The sequence below is a fragment of the Jaculus jaculus genome, chromosome 11 (genome assembly GCF_020740685.1).
Source record: "Jaculus jaculus isolate mJacJac1 chromosome 11, mJacJac1.mat.Y.cur, whole genome shotgun sequence".
Lineage (NCBI taxonomy): Eukaryota > Metazoa > Chordata > Mammalia > Rodentia > Dipodidae > Jaculus > Jaculus jaculus.
The window spans coordinates 1,260,001-1,286,750 of record NC_059112.1 but is presented as its reverse complement, the minus strand read 5'-3'; the positions used below and the strand labels follow the sequence as shown (position 1 = coordinate 1,286,750).

Genomic DNA, 26,750 nt, shown 5'->3' with positions numbered 1-26,750 from the left:
TCACAATTGCATCAAAAAAAATAAAATACCTTGGAATAAACCTAAGGAAGTAAAGAATCTATACAATGAGAACTTTAAGACACTCAAGCGAGAAATTGCAGAAGACACTAGAAAGTGGAGAAACATCCCTTGTTCCTGGCTTGGAAGAATCAATATCGTGAAAATGGCAATCTTACCTAAAGCAATCTACACATTTAATGCAATCCCTATCAAAATTCCAAAGGCTTTCTTCATGGAAATAGAAAAAACAATCCAAAAATTCATTTGGAATCATAAAAAACCTCGAATATCTAAAATAATACTGAGCAACAAAAAAGAGGCTGGTGGTATCACCATACCTGATTTTAAACTATACTACAGAGCCATAGTAACAAAAACAGCATGGTACTGGCACAAAAACAGACATGTAGATCAGTGGAACAGAATAGAGGACCCAGATGTAAGCCCAAGTAGCTATAGCCACCTGATATTCGATAAAAATGCCAAAAATACTCATTGGAGAAGAGACAGCCTCTTCAGCAAATGGTGTTTTGAAAACTGGATAAATATCTGCAGAAGGATGAAAATAGATTCTTCTCTCTCGCCATGCACAAGAATTAAGTCCAAATGGATTAAAGACCTTAACATCAGACCGGAAACTTTGAAACTGCTAGAGGAAAAAGTAGGGGAAACCCTTCAACATATTGGTCTTGGCAAAGACTTTCTGAATACAACCCCAATTGCTCAGGCAATAAAACCACAGATTAACCACTGGGACCTAATGAAATTACAAAGATTTTGCACCGCAAAGGACACAGTGAAAAAAGCAAAGAGGCAACCTACAGAATGGGAAAAAATCTTCGCCAGCTATATATCTGATAGAGGATTAATATCTAGGATATACAAAGAACTCAAAAAGTTAACTAATAAGGAATCAAACAGGCCAATCAAAAAATGGGCTAAGGAGCTAAATAGAGAGTTCTCAAAGGAAGAAATACGAATGGCATATAAGCACCTAAAAAAATGTTCTACGTCACTAGTCATCAGGGAAATGCAGATTAAAACTACATTGAGATTCCATCTCACTCCTGTCAGATTGGCCACCATCATGAAAACAAATGATCATAAATGTTGGCGGGGATGTGGAAAAAAAGGAACCCTTCTGCACTGCTGGTGGGAATGCAATCTGGTCCAGCCATTGTGGAAAACAGTGTGGAGGTTCCTAAAGCAGCTAGAGATTGATCTACCATATGACCCAGCTATAGCACTCCTGGGCATATATCCAAAGGACTCATCTCATTTCCTTAGAAGTACATGCTCAACCATGTTTATTGCTGCTCAATTTATAATAGCTGGGAAATGGAACCAGCCTAGATGTCCCTCAACAGATGAGTGGATAATGAAGATGTGGTACATTTATACAATGGAGTTCTACTCAGCGGTAAAGAAAAATGAAGTTATGAAATTTGCAGAAAAATGGATGGACCTGGAAAGTATTATACTAAGTCAGGCAACCCAGGCCCAGAAAGCCAAGCGCCACATGTTCTCCCTCATATGGGGATCCTAGCTACAGATGACTGGGCTTCTGTGTGAGAATGAAAATACTTAGTAGCAGAGGCCAGTAAGTTGAAAAGGAGACATAAAGGGTGGAGAAAGGAAGGGAGGAGGATACTTAATAGGTTGATATTGTATATATGTAATTACAATGATTGTAATGGGGAGGTAATATGATTGAGAATAGAATTTCAAACGGGAAAGTGTGGGGGTGGGGAGGGAGGGAATCACCATGGGATATATTTTATAATCATGGAAAATGTTAATAAAAATTAAAAAAAAAAAAAAAAACCCAAAAAAAAAAAAAAAAAGAAAGGAAGGAAGGAAGGAAGGAAGGGAGGGAGGGAGAGAGGGAGAGAGGGAGAAAGAGAGGGAAGAAAACCTTAACCAAAGGCAGAAACAATATGGGCAGTAGGTAGGGAGAGGTGGACCGAGGCAAATCTGGAAGCCTTTGAAGATAACATTCTAGCTCTGCTTGGAGGCTGGGAGGGGGTGAGCTCAGGGTCTCACACCTGCTATCAGGCATTGTACCCCTGAGCTACACTCCCAATTCTCAAACACTTAAAATTTTACCTTGAGCATAATGGGTAATATTGAGGACTATTAGCTAATATGCAGTTTTCTTTTTCTTCTCTTCTGCTATTGACTCAATTCATAAGATGTCTCCATTGAAAGCCATTTCATTTTATTACATGAGTTTAATTAAAAGACAATTAAAAAGAGAGAGAGATAGAAGAAGCACATGCCTTTAATCCCAGTACTTGGAAGGCAGAAGTAGGAAGATCCCTGTGAGTTCAATACCATCCTGAAATGACATAGTGAATTCCAGGTCAGCCTGGATTAGAGCAAGACCCCACTTTGAAAAACAAAACAAAATAAAACAAAAAACAGACAATTTTAACCTAAATATAATCATCTCTGTAGCACTGAAAATTCAGTGGATCTCAGGTAAATGCTGTCTTTGATAAATTTTTCATCTTAGACAAAATGCATATTCTCTCTATAATTTCCATGAAAAGATTTATTCATTTTTTGACCTTTCAGCCTGACCAAGATTTAAATTTTGTGCCAAGTTTAAGCAGAAAATACTCAGAGGTGATAATTTCTTGCCCATCAGAGGCCCAGGTTAATTTAATTGCCTAACTTCCCCTTGTTAAGTGTTTCCTCAGAGATGCAAATTGCTCACTTGAGGAAAGGTAACACTCACAAAAGCCAGAGCAGAGCACCTTAGGCTCCGGGATACAGGCCCCCACAGAATAACAAAATATCAAGTCTTCTGTTTTACCATTGCCACAGGAATTGGAATTTACAGCCTAGAGCAATTAAGTCAACTTTGTCTCCATATTTATAGACCAGAAGATGCCACAGAGTATTATTGACTTTAAAACTCATGGATTAAAAACAAAACCAAACCACCCCAGCATGGTAGTGCACTCAGGAGGCTGAGATAGGAGGACTGCTGTGAGTTCTAGGCCAGTCTAAGACAACATTGTGAATTCCATGCAGATCAGCCTGACCTAGAGTGAGACCCTACCTCAAAACAAAACAAAACAAAAAAAACCTTCAAATAGTAAGAATAGCTATTAATTACAAGCATAAGAATAGTGCTTCGAATGAGGAACACCTGCTGTATGCCAGACACTGCTTCCAGTTTCTGGCTCTCTCATCTATCTAAACCTCACAATAGTCCCCATGATTTGATCTGCTATTTTTATTTTTATTTATTTTATTTATTTGAAAGAGAAGGAGAATGGGTGCACCAGGGCCCCCAGCCACTGCAAACAAAAAATCCAGATGCATGCACCCCCTTGTGCATCTGGCTTATGTGGGTACTGGAGAATCAAACAGGGATCCTTTGGCTTTGCAGGCAAATGCCTTAACCACTAAGCCATCTCTCCAGCCCCCTCATTTTTAAAAATATATTTTATTTATTTATATTTATTTGAGAGAAAGAATGGACATGCCATGGCCTCTAGCCACTGCAAACAAACTCCAGACGTATGCACCACCTTGTACATCTGGCTTACGTGGGTACTGGGGAGTCAAACTTGGGTCCTTAGGCTTTGCAGACAAATGCCTTAACTGCTAAGCCATCTCTCCAGTCCTGTTATTTCCATTTGACAGGTGAGAACACAGGCTCAGGAAACTGAAGTAATACAACACAATTCACAGGTATATCTTCGTCAATACTAAAATCCTACTTACAAGGGGACTTCAGCTATTCCAAGAAACCTTAATATTGAGATAGTATTCTGTACTCCTCTCTATGGTTGTGGGCTCAGCTACACTAGATTTCATTCCCAAGCTCTGCCCTTTAGCCAAACAATGCTATAGCCTCTTCCCCTCCCAGGTGGTTACAGGGATTCCATGAGTGAGTACAAACAAAGGCCAGAGGGCATAAACTCGGCCCCTACTTTAGCTCCGTTTAGGTCATGGGTGCAAATGAGAGTGAAAGGGGCCATTACGCCTAACAATGGTGAGGAAAAGGAAGACTTTAACAGCCAGAGGCAAGTAGAAGACATACAAGTAATCAAGTACCCGAGTATGACTGTTTAATGGGAGAGAAATGTTAGAAAAGACTCGTACATCCAGTGACACATAACCCTCCTTTCCCCAGATAAAGCTACACACACATTCACAAACAGGCTAGGGTGGAGAAGGCAATTATGAAGCTGATGAATGAGCAGTTTGTCATTCATGTTTTCACTAGACAAGAGCATTAATGGTTACTTTGATCATAAACTCATGGCTCAACAAATACTTTTTTTGTTTGTTTGTTTTTTTCGAGGTAGGGTCTCACTCTAGCCCAGGCTGACCTGGAATTCACTATGGAGTCTCAGGATGGCCTCGAACTCACAGTGATCCTCCACCGCACCCAGCTTCAACAAATACATTTTGAAAAAAAGATGCTGATTTTGGCCTTGGTACTGTCAAACAAACACAACATTAAAAGAAGTTGCATTTTTATGAAATTTATTCAGGGCAGATTTGGTTTGGGTGAAAGCTGCCCTAACATGAGTCTAACCAAACCCCACAGTGACAGGGGAAGCAGAACCTCCCAGAGGCCAACGCTCAGGGCAGCGGCGTCTCCTGGAAGCCCACACACAGGACAGTAGCCCTATAGGAGATTGGAGGAGAGGGAACATGCATCTTGGGGAACACAGAGATAGAGTGCAAGTTCATCCTCTCCACTGAGATCTTCTCTACTCAGTTTAAAGTCTGTAGTTTACTTTTTACTTAAAAAGTTTTTTGAGGCAGGGTCTCACTCTAGCCAAGGCTAACCTCTAACATTCATGACAATCTTTCTATCTCAGCCTCCTGAATGGTGAAATTAAAAACATGAGCCACTATGTCTGGCTGAGCAGGTTTTTAAAATTATTTATTTGCATGTGTGTGGGAGGAAACACTAAGAAGTCTCTTGCCACTGCAAACGAATGCCCCGTCAGGCTTCATGTTGGTGGCTAGGGAACTGAATGCAACCTGCAGGCTTTGCAAGCAAGTGTCTAGCTACTGAGGTATCTCCCAAGCCCATGGATTTTTCAGGAAAAAATTTAAAAATAAAGTTTCTTGAACATCTCAGCATACCATGCTAGGTGCTAGATACTATTACTGAACATTCAGGATAATGCATATAAGTGACCATGTTATGGGGGTATGTTTCAGCTGCCTTTTAGGGTGGTGGTATCAAACATGATACACCAAGCCACCAGTATCCCTTGTTTCCATGTGTTCTGTAAAAATAGGAGCTGTCAGACTAGAAAAACCTTGGGAAATTCTTGGCTGTGTGAACGTCTGGACTCCATTGCTTAATTTGTCCATCTCACAAATTATCTACTTCTCCAGGTGATAGAGTTTATCTGAGCAAGTAAGTAGTTTGCCCAGAGCAGTTGTCAGAAGCAGCCAATGACTGCCTTGGCTGAAGTGGAAGGCCAGGCAGGCCTGTGCTCTGCAGACAGAACTCTCAGATCAAACCCAGTCTGTTTTTTGCTGCTCTTTAAAAATCACTTTGCCTCTGGCCTTCGAAATTTCCTGTACTTGCAAAGGGTGGAGGACTGCAGATCCAGATCAGCAGAACAGCGCCTGCCAAGCAGGTGAGGCTCTAGTTGTGATGGCCAGTTCCAGAAAATAAGCAAACATACACACAAACAAATAAATAGAGGAAGAAAAGCATGGTGGGGCATGCCTGTAATTTTAGCATTTGGAAGGCTGAGACAAGAGGGTTGACACAGGTTCAAGTCCATCCAGCTTTTGGCTACATAGTGAAGTCAGTTCACCCTGGGCTTACAGTGAAGACTGTCTCAAAAAAACAAAACAAGGGCTAGAAAAATGTTAAACGTGCTTGCCTGAGAAGCCATAGGACCAAGGTTCAATTCCCCAGAACCCACATAAGCCAGATGCACAAGGTGGCACATGCGTCTGGAGTTCATTTGCAGAGGCTGGAGACCCTGGTGCATCCATTCTCCCTCTCTCTCATAAATAAATTAAAATGAAAAAAAAAATACAAAAATGACTGGAGATATGGCTTAACAGTTAGGGCATTTGCCTGCAAGGCCAAAGGACCCAGGTTTGATACTCCAGGACCCACATAAACCAGATGTACAAGGTGGTGCATGCATCTGGAGTTCATTTGCAGCTACTGGAGGTCCTAGCGTGCTCATAGTCTCTCTCTGTATCTCCCTCTATCTCTCTCTTTCTGTCTCAAATAAATAAATAAAAATAATATTTTTTAACAAAATAAATAAATGAGACTTGTAATAAAAGAAGATGAAAGTAGGGCTGGAGAGATGGCTTAGCGGTTAAGTGCTTGCCTGTGAAGCCTAAGGACCCCGGTTCGAGGCTCGGTTCCCCAGGACCCACGTTAGCCAGATGCACAAGGGGGCGCACGCGTCTGGAGTTCGTTTGCAGAGGCTGGAGGCCCTGGCGCGCCCATTCTCTCTCTCTCTCCCTCTGTCTTTCTCTCTGTGTCGCTCTCAAATAAACAAATAAAAATAAATTTAAAAAAAATTTTTTTTAAAAATTTTAAAAAAAGAAGATGAAAGTAGAGAAGGCTAGCCTCAAACTCACAGTGATCCTCCCATAGGAGAGAGAAATTGGCTGGGCAGCTTAGGGTACATGACCCCAAAGTGAAAAGCTTTCTCTTAGCTAAACACAGACCTTGTCCTTGGGCCTGTAGAGGAAAGTCTAGGTCATTACACTTTACCACAGGTCAGAAATGTCAGGAGGTTCTGGCTTTCACCTTTCCCTTAGGGAGCCCTTCTGAAAAGGCCCTTCCCAGAGAATTAAGATTCTGAGGAGATTCTCCTTTTAAGGGAACCTCAGACACCTGGCTCAGGAATAGACTGATTGGACTAGCTACTCACTCATGGGGCTCATAAACAAAACTGCAGCCTGAATCTTGAGGTGGGCTTCTCAAATCCTGTTTTACCTCCTTGGGCAAGAGCCCTGTCTTCCTTCCTTTCCTTAAGCACCATTTCTTTTCTTCCTCCGAAAATAAACCTTTAAGCTATAACAAAAACTGTCTGAACCATACCTCTGGTCTGTGGATTTCGTTCTTCGAATTCACAAGACAAGTATCCTGGAACACCCCCAAATTATTGGTGCATTAGCATATATTGATACAGGACCTCCAAAGTTCCCATATTACTGTTACCTCAGTTTCCTGAGTGCTGACACTGAACGTCCCACCACACCTGGCTGTCTAGAGCCATTTTTTCTTCTGGAATGCCTATTATTTTATGATGTTCAGTATAAAATTCTCAGTTACACAAAGTGAGGTTTTACTGCCAATTGTCATCAAATTTTCATGATCTCTCATACTGACTCTGTGACAAAGGAATTTTAAAGTTCCAATTTTGATAACTGGCTGGAAAAACAAGTTTTACAGTTCCCTTTCTGTTGAATATTTAAAAAATAACAAAGAATCAGACATGATTGCATTTAATTATAAAGCTGAGCAAACACCATTATTGTCTATTTCCCTTCCAGGTCTTTCCAGACCATAAGCATTGGGAGACTAAGTGAACAGTATTGCCCTAAGAGAAAAAAAAAATGTCTGGGACAGTATGGGAGAAGGTAAGATCTAAAAATAAATATGAAACAAGTTTTTATTTATTTATTTATTGAAGAGCGACAGACACAGAGGGAAAGATAGATAGAGGGAGAGAGAGAGAATGGGCGCGCCAGGCTTCCAGCCTCTGCAAACGAACTCCAGACGCGTGCGCCCCCTTGTGCATCTGGCTAACGTGGGTCCTGGGGAACCGAGCCTCGAACCGGGGTTCTTAGGCTTCACAGGCAAGCACTTAACCACTAAGCCATCTCTCCAGCCCTCAAGTTTTTATTTAACATGCACAAACTAATCTCTTCACCTAGTTTTTTTTGGGGGGGTAGAAGGGGTTTTAAGGTAAGGTTTCACTGTAGACCAGGTGGACCAGGCACTCACTCTGTAGCCCCAGGCTGGCCTCAAAATCACAGCAATCCTCCTACCTCTGCCTCTGGAGTGCTGAGATTAAAGGTGTGTGCCACCACACCAGGCTAGGAAGGAATTCTTTATGTAACTTTTGCAGTCAGTTTACAGTTCTAAAGTCAGTCCATTAGCAGGCTAAAAAGGTACTTGAATGGGGAAAGAGGCCTCAGTGGATAGATGCTTTTGGTCTTTCCTCTTTCAGCATCTTTTTGCTCAGGACAAGGGTGCAATGTCAAGGACAGAGGATGACCTTGAGCTCCCCATCTTCCTTCCTCTATCTCCTGAGGGCTAGCATTACAGGGGTGCACTACCATGGCCAGTTTTATAGGGTACTGGGGAAGGAACCAGAACTTTGTGCATGCTAAGCAAGCACTCTGCCAACTGAGCACATCCACACCTGCAAGTTATTGAAGTTATTTTTGGTATTCCGTTGCAGTGCATGGTAATCACAACCGAGACAGCAACATTAGATAATCTGCCCAACAGGGCTGGAGGTGTGACTCAGTGGTAGAGCACTTGCCCCATATGTGCAAGGCCCTGAGTTCCATCCCAAATACCACTCCAACTATAAAAAACTAGTTTAAGACACCAGGTGTGGTGGCACATGCCAGCATTGGGGAGGCAGAGGTAGGAGGATAACCATAAATTTAAGGCCACTTTGAGACTACTGAGTGAATTCCAGGTCAGTCTGGCCTAAGTGTGACCCTACCTGGAGGGGTGGGGGCACTAGTTTAAGGTTACAATCCAAAAGTGGCAGGACTAGAATGAAAAACAGAGATCTGTCTAGGTTTGCAAAGACAGTATCTCTTTCTGATCTATACTGTGTTAAAAAGCCCAGGCTTCACTTTATGAAATAGGAGTAAGAATTTCTGACAGTTTCAAATGAGACATACATGGGAGAGGGCCAATGGCACAGCCTGGTTCAGCAGACAGAGATTCAAATGTTTGCTGAATCAATAATTCAAGAAACCAAGCACATCTGATTTTAGTATTCTGGTATACAGGGCTATTTTAAGTACTGGGGAAACTGTATTTATGTGGGTGTAATACTCTAGCTATAGACATTAGTCAGCAGTTTCATTCAGTTTCTTAGATCTTTCTCACCACTCTATCCCCTTTTTCCATTCCTTCCTAGAAGCCCTCTTCCCTTCTCTTCTTTTCTTCCTCCTCTTCCTTCTCCCCCCTTCCCCTGCCCCGGCCATCTTTCTCTCTCCTCATTGAGGAGGTAGGGTCTCACTGTAGCCATGGCCGACCTGAAATTTACTCTATAGCCTCAGGTTGGCCTCAAACTCAGAGATCTTCCTACCTCAGCTTCCCAAATGTTGGGATTATTTTCTTCTTTATTTATTTGTGAGGAAAGAAAGAGAGAAAATGGACACACCAGGGTCTCCTGCCATTGCAAACAAATTTCAGATGCACATGCCATCCCATACACCCAGCCCCATGTGGGTACTGGGAAATTGAACCCAGGCAGTTAGGCTTTACAAGCCAGCACTTTAACTGTTGAGCCATGACTCCAGCCCAGGATATTTTTAAAATGTTTTTATTTATTTATGAGCAGAGAGAGGATGGGTGAAGGTGCACACCAGGCACTCTTGGCCACTGCAAAGTAACTTCAGACATGTGTACTACTTTGTGCATCTAGCTTTACATGGATACTAGGGAATCGAACCCAGGCCAGCAGGCTTTGCAAGCAAGTGCCTCTAACCACTGATCCATCTCCAGCCCTCAAGTGCTGTGATTGAAGGCACCCATCTCCTCTCCACCTTCTTTCGCTCAGCTCTTATATCAGCATTTACCCCACAAAGGAGGTGAAAGACTGAGTAAGGATCTCATGAGAAAAGTTCAGGGACAAAGTGGCTCATGGGGCAGCAGGAGGCAAGAGAACAGCACAGAGACCATCTTTCCCAAAGCTGGCCAAAGAAAGCCTGAATTTCTGCAGCAGGAAATTTGATTCAGAACTGAGCAGGGACTCTGAGGCTGAGCCTCTAGGTGCTCCAGCAGAGGCTCCGAAATCCCACCAGATCCACCATCAGACACATAACCTCTCCCTCCCCTCCAAAGTTGCTATGGAGCACTAATGCATGCTCAAATGAAACATGTTAAATATATCATCTCGCTGCTTTGTTTCAAGCAGTATGAACTGTGAACTTCTTGAGAGCAAAGAGCTTAATATTTACCATACCATGAAACAAATACCCAAATGCCAGTACAGTCATTTTGCTCTGGCCCAGATATCAGAAAACAGGCCCAGTTAGGAGAACCCTCATAGGAAGGAGTCTGGCTGCCACAATGGTGGCACATACTTATTTATTTATTTAGCAGAGAGAAAGAAGGAGAGAGAGAGAATAGGCATGTCAGGGCTTCTAGCCTCTGCAAACAAACTCCAGACGCATGTGCCCCCTTGTGCATCTGGCTAACATGGGTCCTGGGGAATGGAACCTGGGTTCTTTGGCTTTGCAGGCGAATGCCTTAACTTCCATGCCATCCCTCTAGCCTGTGGCACACACTTTTAAGCCCAGCACTCAGAAGGCAGAGGTAGGAGGCTCGCTGTGAGTTTGAAGCCAGCCTGAGATTACACAATGATTTTCAGGTCAGCCTGGGCCAGAGCAAGACCCAACATCAAAAAAATTTTTTTTTACTAGAGAGAGAAAAGAAGTCTGGACACTCCAGGGCCTCCTGTCACTATAAAGAAACTTGATGCATGTGCCACTTTGTACATACGACTTTACACAGGAACTGGGGAATTGAACTTGGGTTGGCAGGCTTTGCAAGCATGCACCTATAGGCACTGAGTCATCAGTCTAACCCTGCAATAACCTTTTTTTAAAGAAAATATCATTTATTTATTTATTTGCAAGCAGAGAGATACACGTGCATATATACAGCAACAGAGAATGGGCATGCCAGGCCTCTGGCCACTACAGAACTCCAGATGCATGCACCACTTTGTGCATCTGGCTTCATGTGGGTACTGGGTAATCAAAACTCAGGTCATGGGCTGGAGAGATGGCTTAGCAGTTAAGGTGTTTGCCTGCAAAGCCAAAGGATACTGGTTTGACTCTCCAGGACCCATGTAAGCCAGATGCACAAGAAGGCGCATGCATCTGGAGTTCCTTTGCAGTGGCTGGAGGCCCTGGCATGTCCATTCTCTCTCTTTCTCAAATGAGTAAATAAATAAAAAAAATATAAAAAAGAAACAAGTAAGTCAGGCGTGGTGGTGCATGCCTTTAATCCCAGCACTTGGGAGGCAGAGGTAGGAGGATTGCTGTGAGTTCGAGGCCACCCTGAGTCTCCATAGTGAATTCCAGGTCAGACTGGGCTAGAGTGAGACCCTATCTCAAAAAACCAAAAACAAACAAACAACAACAACAGAAAAAGAAACAAGTAGGGCTGGAGAGATGGCTTAGCAGTTAAGCTCTTGCCTGTGAAGCCTAAGGACCCCAGTTTGAGGCTCAATTCCCCAGGATTCACATTAGCCAGATGCACAAGGGGGCGCACGCGTCTGGAGTTCATTTACAGTGGCTGGAGGCTCTGACGCACCCATTCTCTCTATTTATCTATCTGCTTCTTTCTTTGTCACTTTCAAATAAATAAATAAAAATAAACAAAAATTAAAAAAAAAAAACCTACTCAGGTCATTAGATTTTTGCAAGCAAGCACCTTAACCACTGAACCATCTCTCCAGCCTTGCAATGACCTTTTGAGACCTTGGTCTCTTGGCTGTTTGGAGTCAGTACCACCTACATTGAAGAGCAAGAGCTTCTAGAACTTGGGTGAGAGTCACTGTGTGTCCCACAGACTTTGTGGCTCTGCCTTAGAGAGGCCACATATGTAGGCATTATAGGCGGGAGGGCAAGTCAGTATTCTTTACACAAGTTACACCTAATAGGGTGCCTGAGAGATCCAGGGTAAGGTTGTGCCAAGGAACAAAGGACAAAGGGAAGAGTTTTCTGCCCCTATCCCAATGATCTTCTGACCTACCACTGCACAGAGACTCTGAGCTGCTGGCAGAGAGGAATGACCACAGCCAGCTCTCTTCCTTCTTCAGAACACCTGTCTCTGCCAGTTCTGGATGCTCCACCTACATCTTTAAGTTACTGAGTTCAAGCTGTCCTAATTAACCGGGTGGGGCATTCACTAATCATGTGCCATTGGCATCCCACAATCAACTTTATTACAGAACTGGGTTTGGGACTGGGGATGTAGCTAAGTGGTACACAGACAGCATGCTTAGCATGCTTGAGGCTCCTGGACTGGTCCCCAGCACCACACATACACAACAGCTGGAATTGAGGAAGGAAAGGGACCTTAAAGGTGTGGGCTGGCTTTGAAAGTTTTGGTCCAGATCAGATACAATTTCCTTCCCTGAGGCCCAGTCTACCTTGACAAACTATGCTTTTTTTAATGTATGGTTTCCTTTATGTTTTGTTTGTTTGTTTTTAAGGTGTACGGTCTCTCTCTCTAGCCCAGGCTAACCTGGAATTCACTATGTAGTCTCAGGGTGGCCTTGAACTCACTGCCTTCTGAGTGCTGAGATTAAAGGCATGCACCACCACACTGGGTAAAAATACTTTTTTGTGTGTGTGTATATATGACAGATGCATTTGCCACTTTTTGTGTCTTGCTTTGTGTGGGTGCTGGCAGCTTTGCAAGTAAGTGTTGTTAACCACTGAGGCACCTCCTCAGCCCCAACAGACGATTCTAAATTCCTATACAAACAAACGTTCTTTTAGCACAGTCCTGGAGCTTTCCCTTGAGGAACATTCCTGATCCATATAATCTGGAATGAATTGAGGACTACTTGCTGTGGAGGTGGACATACCACTTAATGTCAAACAGAACATCACAAATGCTGGGCCACAGGAATGTACTCAACACATGGCCATATGACCCAATCAGACTCAAGGAGGCCCAGGGAGACTAGCTGGGATGACTTGGAAAGGGGTTTGGAATCTTCCTTAGATCTGGGAGATTTTAAGAGTACAATTCCTAGCAACCACCCTGACCCACTATAGAGAAACAAAACAACAAGGAGAGCAGAGTGCAGAAATAGTGACAGTCCAGATCAATGGGGAGATGTTGTACATCCCAGATTAAGTCATGTTTGAAGGAACAGACTTTTCAGTATCACAAACCAGTCAGAAAGACCAGAAGTTCAAGGTGACAGTCAGGTTCTCTCACAAACTAAAGGCAAGTCTGGAACACCTAAGTCCTTGTTGCTGAAAGAGAGAAAAAAAAAAGCCCTAATAGACCATATTAAGGAAGGCTGAAGAAGCTTTCTGTATTTGACATGGGATAATCTCCAAGAAATGTTAAGCAGAAAAACGTAGGGACAGTGACTATCACAGTGGCAGAGAGCACTGGCTTCTGAGCAGGTAAGGCTCTGGGTGTGACGCTTAGTCCCTCCCCACAAAATCACAGCAAGGTGTAGAGCAGTGTATACATGTGCTACATTTATTATTATTTATGAACGGAAGAGGATTACATAAAAATATATTTATGAGCCGGGTGTGGTGGCGCTCACCTTTAATCCCAGCATTTGGGAGGCAGAGGTAGAAGGATCACCGTGAGTTCAAGGCCACCCTGAGAGTCCATAGTGAATTCCAGGTCAGCCTGAGCAAGAGTGAGACCCTACCTCAAAAAACAAAACAAAACAAAACAAAAAAAAATATATATATATTTATGAAAAATACACAGAATTCCTTATGGCAATTTCTTGGGGTACCAAGGAGTGATAGGAAGGTTTCAGTTACATACCTTTTTTTTTTTTTTTCCCGGTTTTTCGAGGTAAGGTCTCACTCTACCTCAGGCTGACCTGGATATCACTATGTAGTCTCAGGGTGGCCTCGAATTCATGGTGATCCTCCTACCTCTGCCTCACAAGTGCTAGGATTAAAGGCGTGTGCCACCACCCCTTTTGCATTTTTTAAAACTATTTATTTATTTGAGAAAGAGGCAGAAAGAATGGACACACCAGAGCCTCCAGCCACTGCAAATGAACTCCAGATGCACACTACACCTTGTGCATCTGGCTTAATAATGGTACTAGTGAACCGAACAGGGGTCCTTAGACTTTGCAGGCAGGTACCTTAACCACTGAGCAATCTCTTTAATCCTCTTTTGCTTTTTTAAAAAATTTTTTTGTTTATTTTTATTTATTTATTTGAGAGCAACAGACAGAGAAAGAGGCAGATAGAGACAGAATGGGCATGGCAGGGCCTCCAGCCACTGCAAATGAACTCCAGACACATGTACCCCTTTGAGCATCTGGCTAATGTGGGTCCTGGGGAATCGAGCCTCAAATGGGGGTCCTTGGGCTTCACAGGCAAGTGCTTAACCACTAAGCCATTTCTCCAGCCCTGCTTTTTTTTTGAAGTAGGGTTTCACTCTAGCCCAGGCTGACCTGGAATTCACTATGTAGTCTCAGGGTGGCCTCAAACTCACAGTAATCCTTCTACATATGCCTCCCAAGCGCTAGGATTAATGGCATACGCCACCATGCCCAGCTACCTTTTGCATATTTTAATTTAAACATGTCTGACAGTTTCTCTTTCCTCTTAAAGAAATAAAGATGTGTTTAGAAATTGCATTATTTGTTGAACCCAGGGCCTCACAAATTCTAAGCAAGCTTTCTAACACTAAGCTACACCTCTGGCTCAAGTAAAATATTTATATATATTTAAATAAACAAATAAAATATTTAAAATTTATGTAAAACACTTTGAACAAAGCCTAGCATAAGTATATGTATTTGACAGGGTTATTATTCATTCATCATTTTTTAAAATTCTATTTATTTATTTATTTGACAGAGAAAGAGGGAGAGAGAATGGGTGTGCCAAGGCCTCCAGCCACTGTAAATGAACTCCAGATGAGTGCGTCCCCTTGTGCATCTGGCTAAGGTGGGTCCTGGAGAATTGAACCTGGGTCTTTTGGCTTTGCAGGCAAACATCTTAACCACTAAGCCATCCCTCCAGCCTTCATCATGACTTTTTTGTTTCATGTGGACTCACAGGCTAGGTCAGTATCATTCACTCTCCACCTTATTTACCCAGACAGGTTCTCACTCACCAGGGGATCCCTGTCTCTGCCTCACAAACCTTCCAAGTGTTGGGACCACAGGTGAACAGTCACACTAACTTGGTGTGTACGTGGGTGAACTCTGGTCCTCACACTCACTTGGTGTGTATGTGGGTGCTGGGGATGAACTCTGGTCCTCACACTTGAGAAGCAAGAGCTTTATCCACTGAGCCATCACCCCAATCCCTAGTCATAAATTTTGGCTACTACCTCATTATAAATTTATTTTGTTGATCCTTGTTTGGTTAATGGATATAATACATGGTTGTATTAAGAATGTTCTGGGGATGGCTAGGAAGATAGCTCAGCAAAGCCCACCAGCCCAGGTTCAATTTCCATACCACCCATATACGATGGGTACAAAAAAATAGTACAAGCATCCGACGTTCATTTATAGCATCAAGAGGCCCTGTCCACAAGCAAATATTTTTTTAATGCAATGTTTGGGGACTGATTTTCTGTTAACTAGGTCTTAAACACTTGTATGCAATGTATTTCAAACACAAATTATCATTTCCACTCATTCCCCTGAGCAAGTACAAGGCAGCGCTACATCCCATCACACCTTGTGTGTGCAGATTTCACTGGTTGGTTGAGTTTTCCACTAGAAAGTTAAAAAAGGATGGCCAAGGTAAGCTGCTGAAGGAACTTATTTCAAAAAGAAACCAATGAGTTCCTTTGTTGGTCATTTGGTTTAAGACATAGAAAATCATTCTTACTTACTAAAACATTTGAATTAGGCATATTTTAATGATATGCTGCCTTTTTATCCTGAATGCTTACATCTATGAAAGGCAGACATATGATAGTGTTCAAGTCAATTGTCACAGCTTTTTAATGTTTTTTAAAATATATTTTTATTTATTTATTTGAGAGAGAAAAAGAGGGAGAGAGAGAGAATGGGCACACCAGGGCCTCCAGCCACTGCAAACGAACTCCAGATGCATGTGTCCCCTCGTGCATCTGGCTTAAATGGGTCCTAGAGAGTCAAATGGGGATCCTTTGGTTTTGCAGGCAAACACCTTAACTGCTAAGCCATCTCTCCAGCCTTTTTCATGTTTTCTTTCACTGTAACAAAGGGTTCTTAAGCAATTATCTCTTTGGAGAATTATGCCAGATGATGAGAATACAAACAGAAGCATCAATGTCAGTGTTCACAGATTCACAGGCAACCCTCTTTCTATTAGATCAGGAGTGTACTTCATGGCTGTTCCGCAAGGGTGATGCTTCTGCTCTTGCCACCTCCGGCTAGGGACACATAAGACAGTGTACTCTCTCTGCTTCCTCTTCAGATTGTATGAGAAGCAAAACAGAGGCAAAACTGCAAGATCAGGAAACTTGGGTGGGCCTACCCTCACTGCTGCACCTAACTGTTCATCTCTCCTATCGATAGTCCTTCCTGCACAAGGGATGCTGTTATGGAGGAAAACAGGTCAAAGGGCAGAAAGCTCCACTGTCATGGCTATACTCAACAAAGATGAAAACAAAACATGATTATTTTGATGAGGCTGGTGCCTTAAAACCACTTTGTCAATAGGTCAAGGTGCTGTGTTTCATTACCAAACAATAGGAGTAGATAATTCTGAGCCACTACCTCCATTTTCAGGTTATAGCCTCAGCCCTTATGATAGGGTACAATAAACCTGGCATGGTGGCACATGCCTTTAACCCCAGCACTTGGTAGGCAGAGGTAGGAGGACCACATGAGTTTGAGGCTACCTTGAGTACATGACTAATTCCAGGACAGCCTGGACCAGATTGAGACCCTACCCTGAAAAACAAAAAAACCAAAACAAAAAAAAATTATGTGATAGGGCACAATGAGCTCTGAGAGCAGGGGAAATAATGCTTGGGGAAGGGTGAGGCTGAGAGACTGGGTGAGATTCTTTGCACACATTATTTGATAGTAAAAATGCTAAGAATTTGTTGGTTACTGTTTTTAGGCTACAACAAAATGCCCCCATGGAAAATATCTGAAGCAAAATGTCAAGCATCCAGTTTTAAAGCAGAGGACAAGGCTTAGCACACAGCATTTTTGGCAGTGGTATCACACCATTCCCTGTTACCCAGGCTTAATACCTTGGCATTTAAAAAAGTGAGCTTCCACCATAGCCTTTATGACATGTGTTCTTTACAATTCTAATTCACAGGTAGAAAAAAACTGTCCCTCTTCCTAAGCATACCATTCATATATTCACCCAGTGGTTTGTTCATTTAGCCATCAAGATTACTTCTTATGATAAAGTGATAACACAGAAAAATAAGACAACAGGATCCTGTAGTTAAGTTCGGCTTATCAAATTTTTATTAAGCACACACCATATATTCATATCTGCAAAGTGACAGCATGTAATATATATTTTTCTTGTTTGTTTGTTTTTCAAGGTAGGGTTTCACTCTAGCCCAGGCTGACCTGGAACGCACTCTTGTAGCTCCAAGCTAGCCTTGAACTCATGGTGATCCTCCTACCTCAGCCTCCCAAGTGCTGGGATTAAAGGCGTGCACCACCACGTCTGGCTGTAATATGCATCTTGATTTCAAGACATCCTTTCAGATGATTCCAGAGTTGAAACTTGACAATCAGGGGTCTGCCTTATGAACAGAGTAAGGACATGCTGAAGAAAGAGAAAAATGGCTGGAGTATGTGAGGGAAGCAGGAGCTGCTAGGAGGAGCAGCCAGGTCATAACAGACCTATATTACACACACTGAGGAGTTTGGATTTAGTATACAGACTGGGGAACCACTAGAGCATTTTAAGACTGGCATGAACAGATGTTTTCTTTTGGCGCTCACCCATGGGTGGACTGGGGAAGGCAATGCCAGAGCCAAAGGCATACAGCCAGTTGCTGTAATCTCAGTGAGAAATGATGAGAAGAATATAAGCCATGTCACAGGCAAGGAGGACGAAGAGGAGAGGGGAAATACTCTATAAATAGAAATCATAGGCTTGACTATTGATTGGGCATGAGGTGGGAAGCCAGTCTTTCTTCACAGTTCCCTCCTCCTGGCTAAGGAAATTATTTGGATAAAGGTACTACTGGGCATGGCAGGGTACACAGTGGAAGTATATTGATTATTTTTTTCAAGGGAAGATGTAAGGTCAATCTTAAACACTGCCCCGAGAACTATCGGGAATTCAAGTGGAGAGGGGCATGAGTCAGATGACCTGCTAGACTCTGCTTTTCAATCTACAGAAATTTGCGGGATTATTCCAGAACCATGTGTACCTGGCAACCTAATTTTGAAAGGGACAGGTATACCGATTTGGAAAACTGACATTTTGAATGCTCTTAAAAGAGAAACACTAAAAAAAAAAAAAAAAAAAAAAATGCAGGAATTGACAGTCAATCACAAAGCAGTATGCTACTGGCTACCAACCTGACCCTCCAGAGCAATTTATATTTTCTTACTGGGCTCAGGTAAGTGCAAGGTTCGATGGGGTCCCTCACAGGGGAAAATCAACAGTGTACCTGGTGTGGGAGGAATTCCTTTCTGCAGGTCTGAAGAGCAAACGCTGGGAAGCGCGCCCTCCAGCGGCAGTGGGTTGGGGGCTCGAGCACCCTTCTTACCACCAAACAAAGCCCTGCAAAGAAATGTAATTGACCGGGCTCAGAAGGCCACCAAGCGGGTGCTGAGAAACCCAAAACGCAAACGCGCCCTCCCGGAGACCAGGACCCCTTACCTGTCACGGTGAACGAACCCAAGAGAACACGACCTCAGCTTTGACAGCTTGCAGGGCGTCCTGCTAGGCGACAATTAAACGCCTGCAAACCAAAACGCGTGATCAACCGCGACCCTCCCCGCGTCCGGGAGCCGGCTCGACCACGTGGGTGACAGTGGCCAGCAGCGGAGCCGCGCGCAGGGCGGGGAGGGGGCGTGGCCCACGGCGGAGGGGCGGGACTTAACAGGTGGGCGTGTCCGGCGGGTGGGCGGGGCTCGCGGGGCCGCACGGCCTCGTCTCCCCTTTCGCCTTCGCCCTCGGAGCCGCCACGTAACGCCACGTCCCCGCGCGTGCGCGCCGCGGCTGACGCGGACGCTGTTTCCGGGCTTGGGGCACTGGAGCTGCAGCTGAGGAGGAGGCGGCGGAGGCCGGGGAGTGCCGGGTGCGGGCCGGAGGGGGGCTGGCCCTGCGCGGGGCGGGGAGCGGGCTTGTCTTCCGCCGAGGGGCTGCCGAGGCCGGCGTGCGAGCGTCGACATGAATTTCCTCCGCGGGGTCATGGGCGGCCAGAGCGCCGGACCCCAGCACACCGAAGCCGAGACGGTGAGCGGAGCGCCGGGCCGGGCCTGCACGGGAGGGACGGACGACACAAGCCCTCCCCTGGGTCTTCCTCCCCGCGTGACATCCCGGACGCGTTCCCTGCGCCCCTCGCGGGCCCCGCAGGAACGAGGTCCCCAGAGCTGCCACCTCCACCCCCGGCGCCTCCCCTTTAACCAAGCGGGACCCTGAATCCTCCTTCCCTTTAACCCAGGCCGGGACCTTGAATCCTCACCTTTAACCAGGCGGAGACCCTGCATCCTCCTCCCCTTTAACCCAGGTCGGGGGGGGGTGTTAATCCTGAATCCTCCTCCTCCCCTTTAACCCAGGAGGAGACCCTGAATCCTCTTCCTCCTTCCCTTTAGTTTGACCTGGCTTCCAGGCAGAGGACCCTGACTGCTGCTCCTTCCCTTTAACCTGTCCCCAGGACTGGGACTCTGAATCCTGCTCCACCCTTCCCTCCTTCCCCTTAACCTGTCTCCCAAGCCAAAGGATCCTAAAGTCCTTCCCCGTCTCCCTGCAAGGCTGGAAGCTGGTTCAAACCCTAACTGTTTGGGAAGAGCATATTGACTGAGAATAAATTTATATTCTTTGGGGCAGAGAGCCAGCTGCCCCTGTCCCATCAACGACAGGACAGTTTGTTTTGCTTAGTCCTGTTAGTTTTGGTTCACTATATGTCATTTGGCAGTCACACTGGGACATACAGACATCTGCATGCAAACCATGTTTTGGAGACACATCTCACACTGTATCAGTGGCATGATTTGTAACATCATTTTAAAGTTACTGAAAACAGTATTTGATAACTGTTTAGATTTGAAGCTTAGGATATACTTATTTTGAAGTTTGGTTTGAGTCATCTGAAAATTACTGTGTATGCCTTTAAAAAATAATAATTTTAAAGCTACAGAAAAAAGACCAAGTATAACATTTGAGATATTAAGCTTTGGGCGGTTGTTACAGCTTTGTTTCTGGGATTCTGAAAGGTCTCAGTGATATTTTTCATTTGTTACCTTTGTCTTAGGTACCATGCTGGGCTTTTTCGTTTTGTTTTGTTTTGTTTTTCAAAGTAGGGTTCCGCTGTAGCCCAAGCTGACCTAGAGTACACTATGTAGTCTTAAGGTGGCCTCAAACTCACAGTGATCCTCCTACCACTGCCTCCTGAGTGCTAGGACTAAAGGCAAGCACCACCATGCCTGGCATGCTGGGCTTTTTATATCCACATTCCTCTTAAGTGTCTTGCAAGGTAGTATGCTGATCATGCTTTCACTTTCCAGATGGAGAAAGGAAGTTTGAAGATATGACGTTGTAGCCTAGGTCTTAAAAGTTGGCATTCTACCCAGGTGTGCCTTCAGAACCTGGATTTTGCAGATTCTCATATTTCAGTTCTTATCTGGAAATTTATGTAATATTATTAACTACACAAGTTTGGGTTAAAACGTTTTGGTGTGTGTGCAGGGCCAGGTGGGTGCTGAGAGTTGAATTCAGGACCTTACTTGGTCTATATGCCAGGCACACACCATGTTAGAACTGTCTGAAGCACAACCTAATGGGTGTCTTCTGCTGGGAGGTTTAAATGGAACCACTGTGGAAAGAAAGCAGAAAGTCAGTCTGCTTCATTTGGACATCCCAGTCCTTGTCTCCCTCCCCATGTTTAGCTTTACTTGACCTTTCCTACCTGAGGACAAGGCAGGGAGCTACTCTTAATAGACCCATGTTTTCCTCAGATTACTTTACTCACAGCCCACTGTCTCAGCTTTTGCCCATTTATTTTATTTTACCTGGTACTTGTATTCAAAACATTAATTTTTGAACTGTGACTTAATAGACTACTTTGAAGTTCTACCTTGTTTTGAATTCTGGCTTCCATCCTTAATCAGATTGGACAGTGAAAGAAGGCTTTCTGTGTGAAATGAACGTTTCTACTCCTCAGGAGATCATGAGCTCAAATAGGAACCAGAAACATGCTTAGTGAAGGGTGGTATGTATATGATGTAGTTTAGAATAAGAATACTCCCTCTTTAAATTGGTGGTGACATAGTGACTTCTGTAGAAAAAGTGGTGTTATATTCATAGTTCATGGAGTACAGGTTTTAAAGCTGGAAGAGTCCTTCCAGATCATCCAGGTTGAGCCTTGTTTCAGTCCCCAAAGCACCTTGTGTAGTGCAGAGCTGGGACTGGAACCCTTGGGTTTTGTCATTGAATGGAGCAGCATAGCATTTACATCATGGTTTCAAGGTGATGCGTGGGTGTCATAGCATATGCTGTCTATGTGCATTAAAGGAAAGTGAAGTTCTTGCTGCTCAGCATGGTGGCGCACGCCTCTAATCCCAGGACTGGGGAGGCAGAGGTAGGAGGATCACCATAAATTCAAGGCCACCCTGAGACTACAAAGTGAATTCTAGGTCAGCCTGGGCTAGAGCAAAAGCCTACTTTGGGGGGGAAAAAAAAAAAACAACCGGAAATGTCTTCTGAGCAGGATTGGTTCATTCTGAGGTGCAATATGGCTGAATTTGTTTCACCATTTCATTCTATCAGGAAGTACAATAAGGACTCAGGTCACTGATGTTGAAGGATTTATAGAGCATCAGAGGAGTTCACAGTGTAATCATTAAATGTTTTAATTGATGACATTTGGTCTGACCTGAATATTTGATTTGCCAGAGTTTTGAATCTCTAGTTCCTACTGGTTCTTTTTCTCCCCCCCACAAACAAGTTATTTATTGGAGAAAGATATGGAAAGAATAGGTGTGCCAGAACCTCCTGAAGATGCCAACGAACTCCAGACCTATTTTGTGCCTCCATTCCAGATCAGCCTGGGCTACTGGGAAATTGAACTTATGTCATAAGGCTTTCAAGCAAGTACCTCTAAACCCTGAGCTTTCTTTTGAGCCCTGAACCTCTAACTTCTATATTATCATTTAGTGTTAGGTAGTTTCTTCCTTCTCTGGTAAAGTGAGTTTTGTTGTTGGTTCAGTGCCATGTTCCACCTTTCTTTTCACATCCTTTTGCAGCAGGAAGCCTCTTGTCTGAACTGCCTGTTCTTCAGATTTGTCATGTGTCTTCCCTAACTTTTCACCCACCAGACTGCATATCACGTCTCCTGCTAGACTACCTGTGCTTCTAACTGGATGAGCATGCCTTGTGTTTTATAGTTCATCCTTTGAACCTTCCTATACATATGTATATCATCCCTTTAAACATGCCTCTGAGGGCTAGGGAGATGGGTCAGTGGTTAAAGGCACTTGTTTGCAAAACCTGCCTGCCAAGGCCAATTTCCAGAGCCCACATGTAAAGCCTCTGGTGTTTCTTTGCAGTGGCTACAAACCACACACAAATTGATTAAAAAAAACAAAATTTTTTTTCCAAGATAGGGTCTCACTGTAGCTCAGGTTGACCTGGAATTCACTATGTCAAATAAAAATTTAAATATTTAATTCGGGGATCAGTCTTTGTTTTTCCCTAGTAGTAGATGCTCAACAAACATTTTAAAATTAATTTTAATTTACTACAAACAAGTCACAGATGTGTAATTATAGCACCTTAATTTATTAAGTAGCAAACAACACATTTTAAATACGTTATAACATTTTATTTATTTTTATATTTATATATTTATTTGACAGAGAGAAATAGGCATGCTAGGGCCTTTTGCCCATGTAAACAAACTCCAGACACATGCACCACTGTGTTCATCTTGTTTTACAAATGCTTTTTTAAAAATTTATTTATTTATTTACTTTTTTCTGGTTTTTCAAGGAAGAGTCTCTTTCTCTAGCCCAGGCTGACCCAAAATTCACTATGTAGTCTCAGGTTGGCCTTGAACTTATAGCAATCCTCCTACCTCTTTCTTCTGAGTGCTGGAATTAAAGGCGTGTGCCACCACATCTGGCTTTACAGGTGCTTTTAATCACTGGGCCATTTCACCAGCCCTTCCCCCCCCAAAAAAAACCTACACTTTAAGTGCTTGAATAATTGAAGGTCATTGTGTAATTACTGATTGTTTTAGCTATTATCCCACCTTTTTATTCTTTTCTTCCCTGATGTGGTAGATTCTTTTTATATTTTGGTTTTTCAAGGTAGGGTCCCACTCTAGACCAGACTGACCTGCAATTCATTATGTAGTCTCAGGGTGGCCTCAAATTCATGGTGATTCTTCTACCTCTGCCTTCCAAGTACTGGGATTAAAGGTGTGCACTACCATGCCTGGCTTGTTTTTTTTCTCTTTTTTTTTATTGACAACTTCCAAAATTACAGACAATAAACCATAATAATTCCCCCACTTTCCCCTTCACAAATCCACTCTCTGTCATATACCCTCCCTCTCTCCATTAGTCTTTCTTTTATTTTGATGTCATCTTTTCCTCCTATTACAAGGGTTTTGTGAAGGTAGTGCTAAGCACTGTGAGGTTATGGATATTGAGAATAATTTCTCTCTGAATGATTGCTTCATAAGCAGTCCTACCCTTCCTTTGGCTTGTACATTTTTTTTTTATTTTTCTGTAGTCTTGGGGTGGCCTTGAACTCAAGGTGATCAACCTACCTCTGCCTCCCAAGTGCTGGGATTAAAGGTGTGCGCCACCATGCCTGGCTGTCTTTGGCTCTTATATTCTGTCACCTCTTCTGCAATGGACCTTGAGATATAGAAGATATGACAGAGATGTTTCAGTACGCTGGTTCCATTTCCTAGCTGTTGTGAATACAGTGGCAGTAAACATGGTTGAGCAGGTTTCTTTAAGGTACTAACAAGAGTCCTTAGAATATATGTCTAGGAGTGATATAGCCGGGTCATATGGTAAATCTACTTTTAGCTGCCTTAAGAACCTCACACTGATTTCCACAATGGCTGTACCAGATTGCATTCTCACCAGCAGTGTAGAGGAGATCCTCTTTTTCTGCATCCTCACCAGCATTTATTGCCATTTGTTTTCTTGATGATAGCCATTCTGACAGGAGTGAGATGGATCTCAATGTAGTTTTAACTTGAATTTCCTTGATGGCTAAGAATGTAGAACAGTTTTAGATGTTTATAGGCCATCTTTGTTTCTTCTTTTTGAGAGCTCTATTTAGTTCCATAGCCCATTTTTTTTCAAATTTTTATTAACAACTTCCATGATTCTAAAAAATATCCCATAATAATAATGCTCTTCCTCCCCCCACCCCCCTTTCCCCTTTGAAACTCCATTCGTCATCATACCCCCTCCCCATCTCAATCAGTCTTTCTTTTATTTTGATGTCATGATCTTTTCTTCCTTTTATGATGGTCTTATGTAGGTAGTGTCAGGCACTGTGAGGTCATGGATATCCAGGCCATTTTGTGTTTGGAGGAGCATGTCGTAAGGAGTCCTACCCTTCCTTTGGCTCTTACATTCTTTCCACCATCTCTTCCACAATGGACCCTGAGCCTTGGAAGGTGTGATAGAGATATTATAGTACTGAGCACTCCAGTCACTTCTTTCCAGCACTATGATACCTTCTGAGTTGTCCCAAGGACACTGCCATCTGAAAAGAGAAGATTCTCTACCAAAAGTGAGAGTAGCATTAATATAAGGGTATGAACATTATGAGAAGTGCTTACTGGCCAGTTTGATAAGTGTAGTATATACATTTAGCCAGACAGCAGCAGACATTACACCCCTAGGGCTCATGGCTACCTCTCTTGTAAGTTTTCAGTATCAGGGATGTATTCCCTCCCATGGAGCGGGCCTCCAGTCCAGTTAGAGGGCAGTTGGTTTCCACCATGACAGATGTACCACTATTGCCCCCATTGGCTCATTTGGCCTGGCTGGCCAAATACAAGGTTTGCAGTGTTCACTGTTGAGTATCTTCACTGGTTTTTCTCTTTCTCCCGTTGAGCTGCATGCGGAATGCATAGCCGACTTGGTTTCTTTGGTTGCTTATTATTTAGTTTTTTGAGTTCTTTTGTATATCTTTTTGTATATCCTGGATATTAATCCTCTGTCAGATATATAGCTGGCAAAGAGTTTTCTTCACAGTGTCTTTTGCTGTTAAAAAAAAATTAAAATTGCCGGGTGTGGTGGCACACACCTTTGATCCCAGCACTCGGGAGGCAGAGGTGGGAGGATCACTGTGAGTTCAAGGCTACCCTGGAGCTACAGAGTGAGTTCCAGGTCAGCCTGGACCGGAGTGAGACCCTACCTTGAAAAGAAAAAAAAATTAAAATTAAAAAAAAAAAAACTTTTCAATTTCATGAGGTGCCAGTGGTTGGTTAGTGGTTTTATTTCCTGAGCAATTGGGATTATATTCAGAAAGTCATTGCCTATAACAATACGTTTAAGAGTTTTCCTTACTTTTTCCTCTAGCAGTTTCAGGTCTTATATTAAGGTCTTTGATCATTTGGAGTTGATTCTTGTACATACAGAGAGAGAATGATCTATATCATCCTTCTACATGTAGATATCCAGTTTTCCCAGCACTATTTGTTGCAGAGGCTGGCTTTTCTCCAATGAATGTTTTCGGCATTTTTAAAATTTTTTTGTTCATTTTTATTTATTTATTTGAGTGTGACAGAGAGAGAGAGAGAGAATGGGCATGCCAGGGCTTCCAGCCACTGCTAATGAACTTCAGACACGTGCGCCCCCTTGTGCATCTGGCTAAAGTGGGTCCTGGGGAATCGAGCCTTGAACTGGGGTTCTTAGGCTTCACAGGCAAGCGCTTAACCGCTAAGCCATCTCTCCAGCCCTGTTTTTGGCATTTTTGTTCCACTTATCTACATGTCTGTTTTTGTTACTATGGCTCTGTAATATAGCTTTAAATCAGGCATAGTGATAACACCGGTCTTGCTTATGTGGCTCAAAATTGTTTTGGCTATTTGAGTTTTTTTGTGCTTGCAAATGAATTTTAGGATTTTTCTTTTTTTCTGTGAAGAGTGCTATTGGATTTTTGTTGTTGTTTTTTAAGCTAAAGTTTTACTCTAACCCAGGATGAACTGGAATTCACTATGTAGTCTCAAGGTGACCTTGAACTCATGGCAGTCCTCCTACATTTGCCTCCCAAGTGCTAGGATTAAGGGCGTGCACCACCATGCCCAGTATGCTATTGGAATTTTGATGGGGATTGCATTAAATGTGTAGATTGCTTTTGGTAAGATTGCCATTTTCACAATATTGATTCTTCTAATCCAAGAACATGGGATGTCTTTCCATTTCCTAGTGCCTTCTGTAATTTCTCTCTAGTGTTTTAAAGTTTTCTTTATAGAGATCCTTCACTTCTTTGGTTAGGTTTATCCAAGGCTTTTATTTATTTAGGTAATTGTGAATGGGAATGATTCCCTGATTTCATCCTCAGCATGTTTGTTGTTAGTATATAGAAAGGTTACTGATTCTTTGTGTTTATTTTGTATCCTACTACATTGCTAAAAGTGTTTATCAGCTCTAAGAGTTTGCTGGTAGAGT

At 43.2% G+C, this 26,750-nt stretch overlaps 2 protein-coding genes across 5 annotated transcripts in view; one reads left to right on the top strand and one right to left on the bottom strand.

Moving 5' to 3' along the window:
* The window catches only part of G3bp2 (G3BP stress granule assembly factor 2), an 84,896-nt gene extending 65,980 nt beyond the window's left edge, over nt 1–18,916 (bottom strand). Inside the window, exons 1-2 of one of the 2 annotated variants that reach the window (XM_045161567.1) lie at nt 18,763–18,916; nt 18,551–18,663 (exon numbers count right to left, since the gene is read on the bottom strand). The gene's annotated coding sequence lies outside the window, so the exon portion shown is untranslated. The remainder of the gene's footprint in view (nt 1–18,550; nt 18,664–18,762) is intronic. The other variant, XM_045161568.1, reaches the window with a different exon arrangement.
* A 287-nt stretch (nt 18,917–19,203) lies between these two features.
* Uso1 (USO1 vesicle transport factor) overlaps nt 19,204–26,750 on the top strand; it is an 86,195-nt gene continuing 78,648 nt past the window's right edge. For all 3 annotated transcript variants that reach the window (XM_045161831.1, XM_045161832.1, XM_045161830.1), the window contains exon 1: nt 19,204–19,341. In XM_045161831.1, the coding sequence (XP_045017766.1) occupies nt 19,276–19,341 (66 nt within the window). In that variant the 5' untranslated portion in view covers nt 19,204–19,275. The remainder of the gene's footprint in view (nt 19,342–26,750) is intronic.